At 32.6% G+C, this 15245-nt stretch overlaps 2 protein-coding genes across 4 annotated transcripts; one reads left to right on the forward strand and one right to left on the reverse strand.

Moving 5' to 3' along the window:
- The first annotated feature begins 115 nt into the window (after positions 1-115).
- LOC125059615 (28S ribosomal protein S31, mitochondrial-like) lies at positions 116-4357 on the forward strand. The gene is made up of 6 exons (XM_047664108.1): positions 116-292; positions 363-625; positions 797-920; positions 1010-1186; positions 2153-2373; positions 4072-4357. Exons 1-6 carry the CDS (start codon positions 279-281, stop codon positions 4326-4328), a joined length of 1056 nt encoding a protein of 351 aa, XP_047520064.1. The 5' UTR covers positions 116-278; the 3' UTR covers positions 4329-4357.
- Positions 4358-5446: 1089 nt separating this feature from the next.
- On the reverse strand, positions 5447-14784 carry LOC125059616. 3 transcript variants are annotated; one of them, XM_047664111.1, is made up of 6 exons: positions 14486-14784; positions 14260-14396; positions 13648-14103; positions 13509-13565; positions 9431-9552; positions 5447-7439 (listed from the first exon to the last, which is right to left on the reverse strand). In XM_047664111.1, exons 2-6 carry the CDS (start codon positions 14309-14311, stop codon positions 7176-7178), a joined length of 951 nt encoding a protein of 316 aa, XP_047520067.1. In that variant the 5' UTR covers positions 14312-14396; positions 14486-14784; the 3' UTR covers positions 5447-7175. The 3 variants fall into 3 exon arrangements, with proteins under 3 accessions (XP_047520067.1, XP_047520066.1, XP_047520065.1); XM_047664110.1 differs by having other exon boundaries at positions 14233-14396; XM_047664109.1 differs by having other exon boundaries at positions 14185-14396.
- Positions 14785-15245: the final 461 nt, after the last annotated feature.

Genomic DNA, 15245 nt, shown 5'->3' on the forward strand with positions numbered 1-15245 from the left:
ACTTTGACTTGTAAGTTCTCAAAATTCAAATGATCTCCGTCGCTACCACAGACCATAGTCTATGAAGCATGTTTATTAAACGTAAAACTTGAAGTTGAGTGATGACTGATGAGTCTGGTCAATATTCTTGGCAATTTCAAAATTCTTGATTTACTTATAGGTTATAAATTTTATAGATTCGGATGTTTTTTCATCTATCTTATTAATAATAATTTGATAAGTAAAAGTTAAACATTAAAATACAATCTGAAGAACAGCTTTACAACACTATTTGAAAGATGATGCTTTCTAAGTAAGTTTCTTACTAACCCAAAAAAGATGTTTCAAAGTTATTTTTGTTTATGTTTTTTTTTATTTTACAGGCTAAGATTTAAACAACGTGAAATTCGTATTTTGTGTCGGTTGTTATCTGGAACACCCCCAGACCAGACAAATGACGGAAAAATACCTGAAATAAAACCTAAAAGTCAAGAAAAGCAAAATGAGTCTACCACAAAAATTCAGGAACTTTTAAAGAAAATGTTAGCAGAGCCAAAAATTTCTCAGGAAGAGTATGAAAAGAAATTTGTGGTCGCACCTGAACGCAAGAAGCGCGATACAATTGAAGTTAAAAAAGAAAATATAGGTTAGTGGTACATTAAATCTGAATATATAAAAATTAACAAAATATAGTTTTATAATATCTCAAAATACTGAAAAGCTCAGTATATTCATTCACAATGTAACTGCCTAGATAGTCAGTCATATTTTATACTTACTAAACATATTTTTTTATATTCTTAATGTCCATTTACAGAAGAAAGCTTAACAAAGGCAGCTACTGATGTAGCTGAGGCAATTGGCGGAGATGTTAAACAAACTGAGGCAGAATTATTGTCTCGAGTACTTGGAAAAATTAATCAGACATCAACTACACTTAGGTAAGAGTAACAAAATATACAATATATATAATATACATATTTCTAGTATCTGGAAAGATCTGTTTTTCAAAATTTATGAAATTTTTCAGTGATTTGCTGGTTGGTATGAAAGTAGACAGGTCTAAGGAAACAGAAGATCAAGGTAGAAAAGAAACAAGAGGTCAGCAAGTAAGGCGCATTGCCAGTAAGAGTGCAGCACAATCAAGGCCTCGGCAGTATGAACAAAGACCACAAACTGGAAGGGAAAATAGGCCTGAGCAAAAGAGGTAATTTATTACTTTTACTTCTATTTCCAAAATAAGTTCATGTATTTAATATTCTAAATCAAATGATGTCTGATTATTTTTGTAGTCCTAAAATCTAATTTTAAAAAAGTGTCTTATGATTCAAGACTGAAAGGACTGTAAATCAATCAATCAATCTTGATCTTGTTTGATTATTATTTTTCTGTACAATTTTATGTGTCTGGCAATGCTTATGAGTTATGACTATATATATTGCTCCCTTATTAATACAAAGACAATTTTAAAAAGTAGAATTTTGGAAAATTACATTAATGATTTTGATTAGTTCCACATTAATAAAATGCTTGAATGAATCTTTATAGCTTGGTTTCTTGACATCACTTTAGGAAGATTTGAAAACTAATAAAAATGTAAATAAATCCTACAAATTACAATTACTTAATCAGTCAGGAATTATTCCTTTTTCCTTGCCAAAAACAATTCCAATGCAATATAGGGATCTATTACATATTATATAAAAAACTACAAATTAACTACATTTATAATATATCAAATCAAATACAAATTGTTATTTATAATTCTGGATAGCGGAACTCATCTGTTCTTCTTCCTTAAACAATAAACCTTGGTCACTTTACTAATTAGTAACTTGTAGCAGTAAGATCAGGAGAGGGGCGGCAGGGGTGTAAGAGATGCACAAATATGTTTCTGAGTTACAATTTTCATTTTCCCTTATCTCTCAGTGCTAACCAGTGGACATTTCATTTAATATCTCACTTTACCAAAAATTCGAATTTGACTTTGTACTATGGGAGCGATATGTACAAATTGATAGACAATACTTGATTTTTTTAAATTTAAGATCTCATTCATATTTTTTTTTATTTTCATCTAAATATAAAATGTATAGGAGAGCCCCATGCAAACTAACTGCATAAATGAATACTTATTGTTTATGAGGTTTTCTTAGCAAAATTTTATCAACAGTTTATCACAGCCAATCAGTATCAACGTTTTTGGAGGAGAACCACTTGGTATCTTCAAGCAAGGACCCACAAACTATGGCACCAAGTTAGAAGTATGGGACCACTTGAACCAGCGAGAGTTGACCCTTGCAACTTCCCAACCACCCTCTAACTACTTTGAGAAGATGTTGCTTTGGACTGAACAAGGCAAAGTTTGGAAGTTTCCTATTAATAATGAACAAGGTAAGATAAATACCAGCTTCAATACTATCAAGATAGCACTCAGCAGTTAATGAATTATTAATAGATATTTGAAAACTGAATACAAAGTAAAAATAGAAATTTACATAGATAACATTTCTGTCTTTTAAGGCCGATTTACATTATCTTAGTGTTTAGGAGAGTGCTTTAGGATAGTACTTTAGTTGAAACATGTAAACGCTACTTGCTTTAGTAAACGCTACGCTAAAGAACTTGCCTTTCAAGTTGTACTAAAGCACTCTCCTAAACACTAAGATAATGTAAATCGGCCTTTAGACACAATGATAGCCACGCTACAATTTTTTTTTTTCAAATTGTTATGATATGCTTAACCACTGGTGGTAGTTAGTAAAAAATAAACAGTGATGAAAGCGGAAATTGTTTATTGTAGGATGATGGATGGGTTACTAAACTATAGTATATTTCATTACGAGTGCGGAAAGCTTGTCATTGCAAAGAGTTCCGACAAATGTCTACCCGAGCCGAGGCGCAGCCGAAGGTGAGGGTTGACAGTCGGAACAAGTTGCAATGATGGTTCCGCACGTGTACTGAACGACTATTTTTAATACAGTTGCGAAAAAATTAAGCAATTTAATAAAATATTAAAACACAATAACCTCAACTAACTAATCAGTTATTTCTTATAAAAGGTATAATTCACATATTCATCGAAATTACAGTTTTTTTACTTACTGGGGAAGTTTTAGGTTGCATATTTACTGTTTGAGACAAACTATTATTAATTTCGTATGATTGTTCATGTGTATTTAATATATAATATAACAAACAACTAAACTAGCAAAGAACATTTTTGGAAAATGGCGCCAACTGTAAAAGAATATGAGCAGAGATTTTTTTTTCTTCACCCATTCTGGGTAGGCAAAGGGAACTATGCCCATACAGCCAAATCTTCAGTAGAATTTTTTTATTGATATGAAATTTAATGAGATGAAATGAAATGAAACCTAACCTAAAACTCATTGAATCAAATCATTAAATCTGATATTAAAACAAATGAGTAGCTTCTTTTTTGAAATATTTGCATGAATTATAAAAACTTAACTTAACTATGATTTTTTTTTAGTAAAAACTTCATGGTTGTTTTTTTCTTTTTAATAGACATTATCTTGACAGTTGGGAAAGAAAACGCACTAGTTCGGAAAAGGTAAAGAAAAAGCACGAGTGTGTAATAGCCCACTTCCCGAACGCTATACGTCCCTGCAATACGCCACTTTTTGAGCAACTGTATTAAAAAAATAGTTATGACATTACAATTGTAAAAGTAGCAAAGGGATCGTTCAAGTATTACGTAACAAATTTTGGGGGGGAGGGGGTCCTTTTGTAAAACGTTACGGCGCGGGGCGGGGATTGAATTACGCGTTATTGTTAATATTATTTTCGACTTTCCAGTACTTTACACCACATAATGGTAACTTTTAGGTATAAAGAGGTGGTGTAGGTGGTCACGAAACGTTTTACTATTGGGTATAGAAAAACGTTACGGCGAGTTATGTGGGGGAGGGGGGGTCAAGAATCTCCAAAAATTGCGTGACGTAATACTTGAACGCTCCCAAACAAAATTTAACTTATCAGAAAGAAATCACTGCCATTAATTTATTTAATTTATCATTACACTCTCAATGTTGTTAAAATTATTATTATTACAAATGTTTGTTACAGGTATGGAAGAAGAGGAAAATGTACATTTCTCTGAACATATATTTTTAGACAGCCATCTAGAGGGCTGGTGTCCCACACGTGGGCCAATCAGGCACTTCATGGAGTTAGTTTGTGTGGGCCTCTCCAAGAATGCCTTCTACACGGTACAGGAGAAAAAGGACCATATTTTATGGTACAAAGAGTATTTTGAATCGAAGAAAGATTTGCTAAATGAGATTGGTGTTTGGGATATTAAACCAACTGAAGCTACCGTGTAATTTGTGTAAATATAGGTTATTAGATAGTTCTTTTTTTGTTTTATTTCACTTGATCAGTCCTGGAGCATGGAAGTTTTATTGCTTGACGTAAAATTGACTAATTCTTAATTCAGTCATTTTTCTACCCCATGGCAACTTCAATGTTTGGTAGCCATGAAGTGATTTTTCAACTTTATGGACAATGGACAATTTTTATTTGGAGATACTCTGTTATCGACAAGCTCAGGGAATTTCAAATATTTTGATGATATTTGCGGAAAAACACAATTGTTAATAATGTTATTTTATTATTTATCTCCAATACATTACTGCTGTTTTTATAGTAGCGCCATCTAGTGACTGATGAAAAGTATGTATGTATTTTTATATATGTATATTACTTCACTAATATTTCTCAAATTCTAATATATTCGTTACGTGACTTAATTATTTAAAGTAAGAAAATTCTAATTTTAAACAGCAGTCATTTGTTTCCCAACGTGTAGTGACCCATGATAGGAAAAGATAGTTTTTATTAAACAACTACACATTACTTTAAACTTTAGAATTACCTTTGGTGCATAAAAAACAAATTTTATACAATACCCACTCTTGATATAGATGGAGTCTTTATTACGAAATTTATCGGCCACTTTTATATAATTATATCAGATCATGTTTTATTTATGTACAAAAATAATTGATTCTGAAAAGAAATAGCGTCTAGACTCTATAGTCGAATTTTTAATTAGACGAAGTCAACTGACGTTTACGGTGTTGTCAGTTTTTAATGAAATAAAAATAGTGTTGTGACAAAGTAAAAACCCCTGAATTAATGATCATTCATTAGCTACTGTCAGTTGGCTTCGTCTAATTAAAAATACGACTATAGTCAAAAATATATTGCATATTGACATACGGGAGAAATTGGCGCTAAGTCTCGTTTCTTGTCTCGCCCTAATTACTCTCGTTGTGACAACTGACAACTGTCAAAATTTTGGTAAGGTTTATTTAATAATTTAACATTACTTTGACTTTAAAGTGAGTATAAACTATAAGAAATTTTCCTTGAAACTGGCATAAAGTCAAAACTATTGCCATAATATTAAAAAAAAACTATAAGAAAATAAAACAAATCGTGTTTTAAGGCACATTTATTGGTGGACGGGCGTAATAATAAATTTACAGTATGTACATAGTCTGAAGATATTTTGGCTAATCTATCATTTGCGCGGGAATTATTTTACAAAATTTTAGATTAACAAAGGTAACAGTAATTGTAAAATCTAATCTACAGTATAAACTAAAGATATCACAATGTGTATATTAAAATACTTATGAATTAAGTAGAAATGTTTTATAAGTCCTATTTTGCGTCCTTATTATTAAGATTAAACATATAGTTATAATTCACCTCGGAAAAAAATCAATATTAATTAAATCAATTCACATTTATTAATATTAATTGAATTATTACGGATAGCAACACTATCGTTATTTACTTTAAGGGAAAAGTACCCACTACCCGTGCATTGTGTATGTACTTTTAGTAGAAATCTTCTGGGGCACAGGTAAACGTATTTTCCGGAGAGTATAATAATGTTTTCCATTTCACACCGCTACGGATACTTACGTCTGAAAACCTTAATAAAGAAAAGCCCATTAGGTGGGCAAGTATAGTTGTCGTAATCATACGGTCGAGATGCGAACATCATGTACATTCTCGCTTTTAACCACTCTCGTAATATCTCGCTGAGTATGTACATTGTGCAGCCGTCATTACATATAGTAAGAAGCCACAGATAACACATAAACGCTGAAAATGAACATCTTATATTCTTTAATTTAACTCGAACAAAGCTTTTCATTTTTACAATTAAAATTTTTCACTTAAAAATTATGACTTGACCCTAAATTCTATATTATAGCACTTAAGTACGCTTTAAAAATATAACAAACTAAGTTAAATGGTCAAATGCTGAATTGAGCAACAAAGAAATATAACAATCTAAATTATTGTAATATAAAAATTTCGAAAAATTAACGCGAAAACTACAAACAATTTTTTTTTAACGATATTTTATCAAACCCACAAACTTAAATAATTTCGAGATCATATTGAGATTTATTCTTTTGATACATAGTCTGTGCTCACCCGAAATTCTAATTTCAAACGAATTCTAAATTCAAATTCCGTGTTACCATTTTGAAAAGTCCTTGTTTCGTAAACAAGTGATGAATTGAAGCGATTGCTCACTTCGTGTGATGTATTACTAATTACATATTATGGCACACTTCAGTACATTAGCACCATTCAACTTAAAAAATCCAAACATTGGCAGTGTTTTGCATACACAATCACAATTCTGCATTATTCTAAATAACGGAAGACAATTTAACAATGGAAGACTTATGGCACCAATAACAAAACTAAATATCCTTTTTCAATGCGACGATACATGAAAATGGAATACACATTAACTCCTTTTTTATAAAAACTCAATTTAATTACACTATTTTAACTAGAGTTCTGATTTCTCTTGCTTAATTGTTAGCGCTGTTATGAAAAGAGATTTCTGAAGCAGTTTTGTATAACGTTAGATTAATTAGGGAAAGATGAGTCGAGACAATGTCAACGTATTGAATTGTGAGATACGGAAGTCACAGATCGCGGTAAGTATCGACTCTGAATCTTTCCCTAAGAAAATCACCTCGAAGTTTACACCTGACGTTCGAAGTCAGTTATTCAAAATACGTTAATTAGTGCGATTTGACAGTACGTGATTCTTAAGAATAGAACTAGTTAAAACAGTGTAATAATTTTAAAAAGGGAATATAAGCGTATCAAACGCCCACGCGCACGATAAATTACGAACTGAGTTTCACGAAACCAATATATGTGTAACCCGATTGGAGTAACAACGTTCTATTCTTTTCTCTCTGGGCGATGTTCACAGTGTCGCCTTTGAGCAAACGTGCAACTGTTTGAACTGAGCAGGATATTTGAGACTTATTTAGTGGTCTGGAACTGGAATCGTCACCTGTGGCACAGGCTGAGACGAGGCGCGGCGTGCTCGTCGGCTGTCTTGCCCAAATAAAGTATGCGTTTGGTGCGTGCGTTAGATATACCACCTGAAAATTATTTACATATATAGGAGTACTCTAAGAATAGTTTTAAAGGAGCGCTGGCCGGTTTAGCAACTCAATAGTGCGTTCAAACCCCTTATAGATGTTTCTTTTGTGCAATTATTTGAAAGAAAAAATCATGTGACTCTTGTCTTACTTCCACAATTTGTCTTCGTAACGACGGAAACAAGAAAAAAATCTATCAAATCAAAACCACGATACAGTACCTACTAGATTATAATTCTTATGAATCAAAAATGCATTTCTTTAATGTTTTTCAGTTTTGAGGCGAATAATACTTATTAAAGCAGTATTGGCTTCAGCGTGCGACTCTCATACCTGAGGTCGTAGGTTCGATCCCCGGCTGTACACCAATGGAATTTCTTTCTATGTGCGCATTTAACATTTGCTCGAACGGTGAAGGAAAACATCGTGAGGAAACCGACATGTCTTAGACCCAAAAAGTTGATGGCGTGTGTCAGGCACTGGGGGCTGATCACCTACTTGCCTATTAGATTTAAAAATGATCATGAAACAGATTCAGAAATCTCAGGCCAAGACCTAAAAAGGTTGTAGCGCCACTGATTTATTAATAATATTAAACTTTTGCATTTTGCTTGCATGCTTTAGGCGTAATATATACTCGTATATCGATACATATTACACCTCTAAAATACGGCACTAATCGGCCCGTTATAAGTAGGATAACAGATTCTTAAAAACATCTGAAATTGACGCAAAAATCTGTTTCATACATGAGCTAATAAATAAAATTAGCGCATGACTCTAGATTAGTATTATAACGCAGTACTTGTATAAATAGATATACGATTACTATCTCGTGTCTATTGATAGTATTATCAACGTAAACAACAAGTGGCCTTATTTGTCAACAATCTAGCAAATAAATGAGTGCACGAGTTCAATAATTTCCATTGTCGGTGAATATTACTTTATAACAATTTAATCACTAATTAACATCTAATTGTTTTTATGTACATTAAGGACCTTCCTAAGCTAGCAATTATTTTAAGGTAAAATTTATTACGTCTTGTGTGTATAAAGTCCCATACCCACTTGATCAGGCATAGCAGACACAGTTTGCGTTTCATTAGCCTTTTATTAATTACATATCATTTCAAAAGTAGATAATCAGATTACATATGATTTTTTTGGTTTACATGTCGATATTTTCGTGGCTAGTTTTCGTAACGTTTACCGACTAAAAGAGTTAATGATAAAATTAAATATTAATTCATAAAACGCGCAATTTATTTGTAGTATCGCGCTCGTATATAATATTTAAGGTGACAATTAAAGTCGATGTTTTAATAACATTACGATTTATAAAGACTTAATCAACAAATAACTTAGTTAAGTCTGTGAGACGACCTCACATACTATACGGTATAATGGTGAACCAATAATAGATTCTGGTTGTAAGACATCCTGCCTTGAGACTGAAAAATAAACGCCCGAAGTCTGCTACACTCAATCACAGGGAAACGGGATTTTATACGTCGCAAAAGCTCAATAATAACGAAATCATTTAAAACAAAAGCACCCAAAAGTAAAGCAGTGTTGGCCTAGTAGCTTCAGCGTGCGAATCTCATCCCTGATCGTTCGATTTCCGGCTGTGCATCAATGTACTTTCTGTCTATATGCGCATCGAACATTCGCTCGAACGGTGAAGGAAAACATCGTGAGGAAACTGGCTTGCCTTAGACCCAAAAAGTCGAGTGTGTCAGGCGCAGGAGGCTGATCACCTACTTGCCTATTCGATTGACAAATGATCATGAAACACAGAAATCTGAGGCCCAACAGAAAAAGGTTGTAGCCACCACAGATTTATTTATTATGAAACAAAACATACGTTGCAGTGTACAAAAGACAATACAATTATGATATATAGTTTAGCACGCGAAAAGCAGTAATATCAAATAAATAGATGCAGTGTTAGCGCATTCCGAACGCGAAATTCTATTTTTGTTACTCACTTGTGCATACACTAAATACAGCCCGGACTCCTTAATATTGAAATAGTCCGTCTTAAGTTCTATTTTATCCTCGCTGCCCTTTGATGAGATCTCCGTATCGCGCACCCATGGTCCTATGATTGCTGGAAATTGAGAATATTTATTAATAAATCGAAGAACGTTCCAGGATTTGTATCACTGTTTCGAATATTGAACGGTTTGTTTTGCTAGTCGGTGAATAAAAACAATTGGTGCAATCGAAAATTGGTAAATTTTAGTGTATTACTAGCGACCGGCCAAGCGTTGCTGTGGCTAAGGTTTGTGTTATATTACATAGTAGTAAACTATTCAAGGGAAACGGTAGGAGAACACCAGTCATGGGGACCACCATGCTTTATTGGTGGTTATGTCATTAAACCGTAGCTTATGTGAAACGTTGGTACTTTCAACACAGCGCCATCTGTCAGAATTGTGACTATCAAATAATAAACAAATATTTTGCAATTAAATAATATTGCGGGTATAAATTGAGATGTAAGCTATCATATCTTTTAAGTTAGTTCAAACAGACGGTGTGCAAATTTGTTCGGTAGTTTAGGAGTCTATAGCGGACAAACAACGTGACACGTAATTTATATATAATAAGAAATTTAAGACATACAGTATAATTCACACTATTTACGTCAAGACAAAACAATATTTTATTCCTATCGTATACATGTATGCCTCCAGATCCGAACCCTATATTATATAATTTAGTGGGCGATGAAGAGCCAAAGTATAAAGTAACTACTTTATAGTACTTAAGAGACAGTAATGCCAGACATTTTGTTTTTTATACAACTCGACTTAAATCGAATTCTATTTTCAGTTCTCGTATGAGTACAAGAGTGGGCAAACTGTATAGGAATAGGAAGAGTAGTATATCACAGAGATAAGGAATTTCAACGCTACACAGCGCAATCCTGTTTTATTAAACAAAATTATTTTTTTGAGGACACGCTTGCCTTGAACCGGTTTAATATAAAATAAAAAATGTATTTATTTTGTTTGTAACAATTATTATATGTTAACACAAATATATATGATTTTAAAAAATCTTCGATTTGAATGCTACATAGGCTATGTTACACAGGAATAATTATTTTATAAATGTTGATTAGTGTATTTAAAAAAATGTCTGGCCGTACGTATACGGGGCCACTAAGTATATTATACCTCGTAATTATACATGAAACAGTTAAATTTAAAAATATATTCGTACGTCGAAATTTCGGAGAACTCCTCCAGTTTCGAGCCCTAATCAGATATTATAACTATAGACTATTATGTTTGGGTACGGCCTTGAGTCTGCCACACATGTATTCAGGGTCACCCTACAGGAGAAAAAAGTATGCAAATTGGTTTTGGGAGGTCAGTGAATCGGCTAGTTTTTATCCCTTACAAAGTCTCTTCTGTTATTGGAAGCATCCACGAGGAAATAGTATTGATAAGTTTTAATTCCGACGTGGCAATGTCCTGATTGTCGTACGTAAATACGTTTTTATAATGACAAACAAAGTTAATCTAATTATAGTTATCGCATAATTTATCATACAAATGTTTTGCGCGTCTATTTTTGTTTTAAATTTGACGATATTTTGAGGATTAGCTTTGAACTTGTTGAAATAATAAATAATTACGTAGCCACATTTATGATTCATAACAATTGTTTTATAAGGTAAAAAACATTTTCTACGTCATGTATGATTGCGTATGCGCAATAATTTCAGCTGTATAGACTTAAAAGTGTAATATAACACTGCCGTCCTATGTCAATTTACTTATGCGTAAACCCGTTTAACACTTTCACACACTAATTTATTACGAATGAACATTAATTTAAATGTGCTTTCGCTAGTAATTAATAAAAAAACAATCATTTAAATAAAACTTCTACTCGTATAACGCATTCTTGAATATTGAAGTCAATAAATAGCGTAAATAGAAAATTAATCATCACGTAAATAAGATCACTGATAGAAGCTTCTAAGACAATTATATTATGGACATTATAGGAATAGACATGCCTCTAGCACCGGTTTTGGTAAGGAATACGGCTGTATGTTTAACATTACACAATCATTATTTTAAAGGACACAATGATCTTTACAATCATGAATTTCATATGCATTGCAAACATTTGCACCTACTCTGCATAGTATAAAAAAAGTCGTTTCCCGCCGTTTTCATCAATAGACAACACATTAATAGGGATTCAAGACATGCATAGTACATAGCAGACGCGGCGCGTGCCTATATCACTTTGTATTGACAACTCTACTTTGCATTCGAAGCCGGGGCGCGTCACTAGCAAAAAATAAATTGAGAGCTAAGGATCAACCCGGAAATCAATGTTTTAAGAATTCAAGGGAGATAATTAAAGTCTTTAAGATGAACTTAAAAATGAGGGCATGAATCACAAGTGACTCAAAAAAGAAATTGAACGCTTTCTCTTTGTACCTTAGCGCGAATTTTACGATAGTTTAGTAAAGTTTATAAAAAGGCTCATCTGGTGCTGAATGTTAGAAGGCTCGCGAGTGCGATGCCGGCCTTTTATGAATTGGTTCGCTATTTTCTTGAAGGACCCTAAGTCGAATTGGTTCGGAAATACATCAGTAGTCAGCTGGTTCCACGTAGTGGTTGTGCGCGGCAAAAACTGCCTTAAAAAAGGATTAGTTGTGGAACGACGGACGTCGTGGAATTTCGTATTCTGCCTCGACGTCCGACGAGGAAACTTAGCTACAGGTATTGGGTGTATTTTACTCTGGAGCACTGGAAGACACACAGGCACTTTCATTTTGTACCAAAAAAAAAGTATAAGTATCCATATAAAAAGTTCGAATTTCGAGACAAAAATTGCATTTATGATGAACAATCCACAACAATTTCTGTGGACGTGAGAACAACTATTGCGGTCAGGTCAACATAGATTTGCGATTAATCATTGTGAACGAAAGATTTATACAATTAGTCATCATTATGTTTTAATTAAAAGAAAAACGCCGTATTATTTAGAAAAAAGTTATTACATAAATTTTCTGTGTAAGTTAATTTAATATTTTGTTTTGACTTATAATTTTATAATAAAAAGTCCCGTAATCAACGATGATTCATAAAGAAAATATCTGCGTATTCATCCATAACAGCTTTATATACTGTTAAGGCCTTTAAACAAACTCGATGTTTCCACGGGAAACGAACGCGTGCGCTCTCACTTCTACGTATGTTCCCAACCAAGCGAAAGAGCGGATTGCATACTAAACATTTTCAAAGACGAAGTTTCATATAAGAATGTTCAATATAAATCTAGATAGCAAGCTATATGTATGTTTCTTTGTATATATCAGTACTTAAGAATGTAGGTAAGTGTATATTGAGATTGTTAATTGCTTCTTAAGTATTGTACGATTAAAGATATAATTTTATAAGAATTAACCGCTTGCATTGTAATAATAAAAACAATATACATATATTTCCTATGAATCAACAGGTTTATTATAATTACAATATACTCATTGTAATATAATTTAGTAGACACAAGTGACAGGAGTCATAAGGATTCAATATTTAATTAAGGTTTATGGTGGGATTCATTATCTCTTTCTCTATACTGTGTACTTTAGCTAAAACAGTACTTTATTTTTTGTTAATAAGGGGGCCAGTCTTTCAAAGTAAGATTCAATTAAATAGCTACTTTAGTAAAGAGCATTTTAAAACAATGTCTAGCCTTTTAATTAAGTCTTAATCAAGAATGAATTATAAGGGATGTGGATTGGCTTTTGAATTATTGCTCTAATTCATAAACACATAGGAGTTATATTTGTTTAGATATTGAATAGAACTTGTCTTAATACCATGCAGTGTGCTTACACATCCTGTGGTATGTAAATAAATTATCATTTTAATTGCATATTTCTGAGATTACAATTTTCTTTGTTGTATCAGCTGTTGTGTGGCTTTATATGGTTTAATTTGATATATAATATACATATGCATTATTTTTGCTAATCAAATTATATACTCTACAAGCAAGACATGTGAGGAAATGTATATTTACCTTGCACCCCCAGGTTTATCTCCGGCGCATTACCATTAAATTGAACGACTAGAGTCTCTGAAATAAAATAACATTTTATTACTATAAAATAACAATTGATACTACAAAATAATTTTGTACAATTAAAAATTAAGACTACCTTTTTGGAAAATTGAGAGATCATAAGGAGTTTTATCATGACTAGCATCTTTTTTACTTGAATCTAAAAGAACCATGTCATCCCCGAGGTTTTCTACATAATATCTCCTTGCATTTGGTGATAATTGGTCTTTTAATGAAGGTGCTTCCATTCTAGGTTCTCTTGCTTCAAAGCCTCTCATGTGTGGCCGCAATTGTGATACCAAAGGACTTTGTACAGCCTTATTTTGATTTAATATACCATCTCTTACATTTTGTATCAAAAACTGATCCTTGAGAACATCAAGTTGCTTCTTCATGGATATCATCTCATTCCAATAATAAAATGCAATGGAACAGCTGATTATGACACATATTATACTAAGTAAAAAGTTAAATATAAATAAAAGCTTAATTTTCTTAGACGACGCTATTGACAGTGTCGTATTAATATGCACGCCAACATCTGAGGGTTTTTCTAAAAGGAAAAAAAAACAAATTATGAGACTGAAGTACATCATTTTATACCTTAAATTATTCAAAAGGAACTGAAAATCACCTGTGTTCAGATGAATGACAGTCCCCTCTTTTACTTTCGGATTTTTACCCGTGTTCAAAAAAATATTCGCCGCACCTGCCGAGTTTAGTGGGACACCTTCACAGTTAATTTTTCTTTCGCCGTCCATTATGTTTATTGTAATAAATAGTAGTACTATGATAGTACGCACATATTATTGTTTCATACAATCATTCGTGTAGGCGTCGCCGTTCCTAAACAAAGGAAGTAGAGCTTATTAAAACTTTGCACGGACATCACCGATAACCGGGAGTTGATAATAAAAAATAACACAATTACATACCAGAGATAATAAGCGCGTCGAGGATTAAATAAAATAAAACAGTTCACTAATTCAGTCCTACATTTGCAGTTTCTTTCTATATCACTAAAACTAGTCAGTCCTTAGCAAGAAAACAAACAAAAAAGTAAATAACACGGGTAAAACTTTGGATTCGTCCGTTTTGCAGCTCGCTGGCATTGGAGCGCGCGGGCGGTTTGACCGCTATTGTCGACGCGCGCCAAATTCAAACTGAGCGCGTGGTGAACGCCGAACGCGACCACTGCGATTAGCGAACTCCGGAATGTGGACCGCGCCGCACCACGAAAATTTTCTGAACTGTTGAATGAATCTTCAATACTTGTCACGATAACAGTTAGAAGCAGTATGATTTTCAATCGATTCTACCACTTAAATACTATTGAAAAATCATAGACTCAGCAATTATTTAAAGCTCGATGTTATATAGTTAAATGAAAATCGAAACATTAGTCTTTGTATATTGCTAAATTGAAGTTGATTTCGTATGTTTTTGTTCCAAAAATATATACAATTTTATTATGTCATTAAAAGAACATGCATTTATAGTAAAAACATTGATAAATACCTAGTTACTTCGTCCGTTGTTGTATTGCAAAAAATAAGTTACAATATATAAACAAATATTAAAATACCCCTAAATATTAAAATATTTTTTTTGTACCCATAATTAAAATACTGAGAACAAAATTAATTATTATATAATTCCTTAACTTGTACTTAATTTCTAACTATTAATGTATAA

Source organism: Pieris napi, chromosome 20 (assembly GCF_905475465.1).
Source record: "Pieris napi chromosome 20, ilPieNapi1.2, whole genome shotgun sequence".
Classification (NCBI taxonomy): Eukaryota; Metazoa; Arthropoda; class Insecta; order Lepidoptera; family Pieridae; genus Pieris; species Pieris napi.

Bases quoted from the DNA above. Each gene is read 5' to 3' on its own strand.
- LOC125059615 (XM_047664108.1), top strand. The intron at 626-796 runs GTTAGTGGTACA...GTCCATTTACAG, and splicing joins AGTTAAAAAAGAAAATATAG to AAGAAAGCTTAACAAAGGCA. The intron at 2,374-4,071 runs GTAAGATAAATA...TGTTTGTTACAG, and splicing joins TCCTATTAATAATGAACAAG to GTATGGAAGAAGAGGAAAAT.
- LOC125059616 (XM_047664109.1), bottom strand. From the start codon at position 14,311: ATGGACGGCGAAAGAAAAATTAACTGTGAAGGTGTCCCACTAAACTCG. The intron at 13,566-13,647 runs GTAGTCTTAATT...ATTTTATTTCAG, and splicing joins TCTCTCAATTTTCCAAAAAG to AGACTCTAGTCGTTCAATTT. The intron at 7,440-9,430 runs GTGAGTAACAAA...AATAATTTTCAG, and splicing joins TGTATTTAGTGTATGCACAA to GTGGTATATCTAACGCACGC.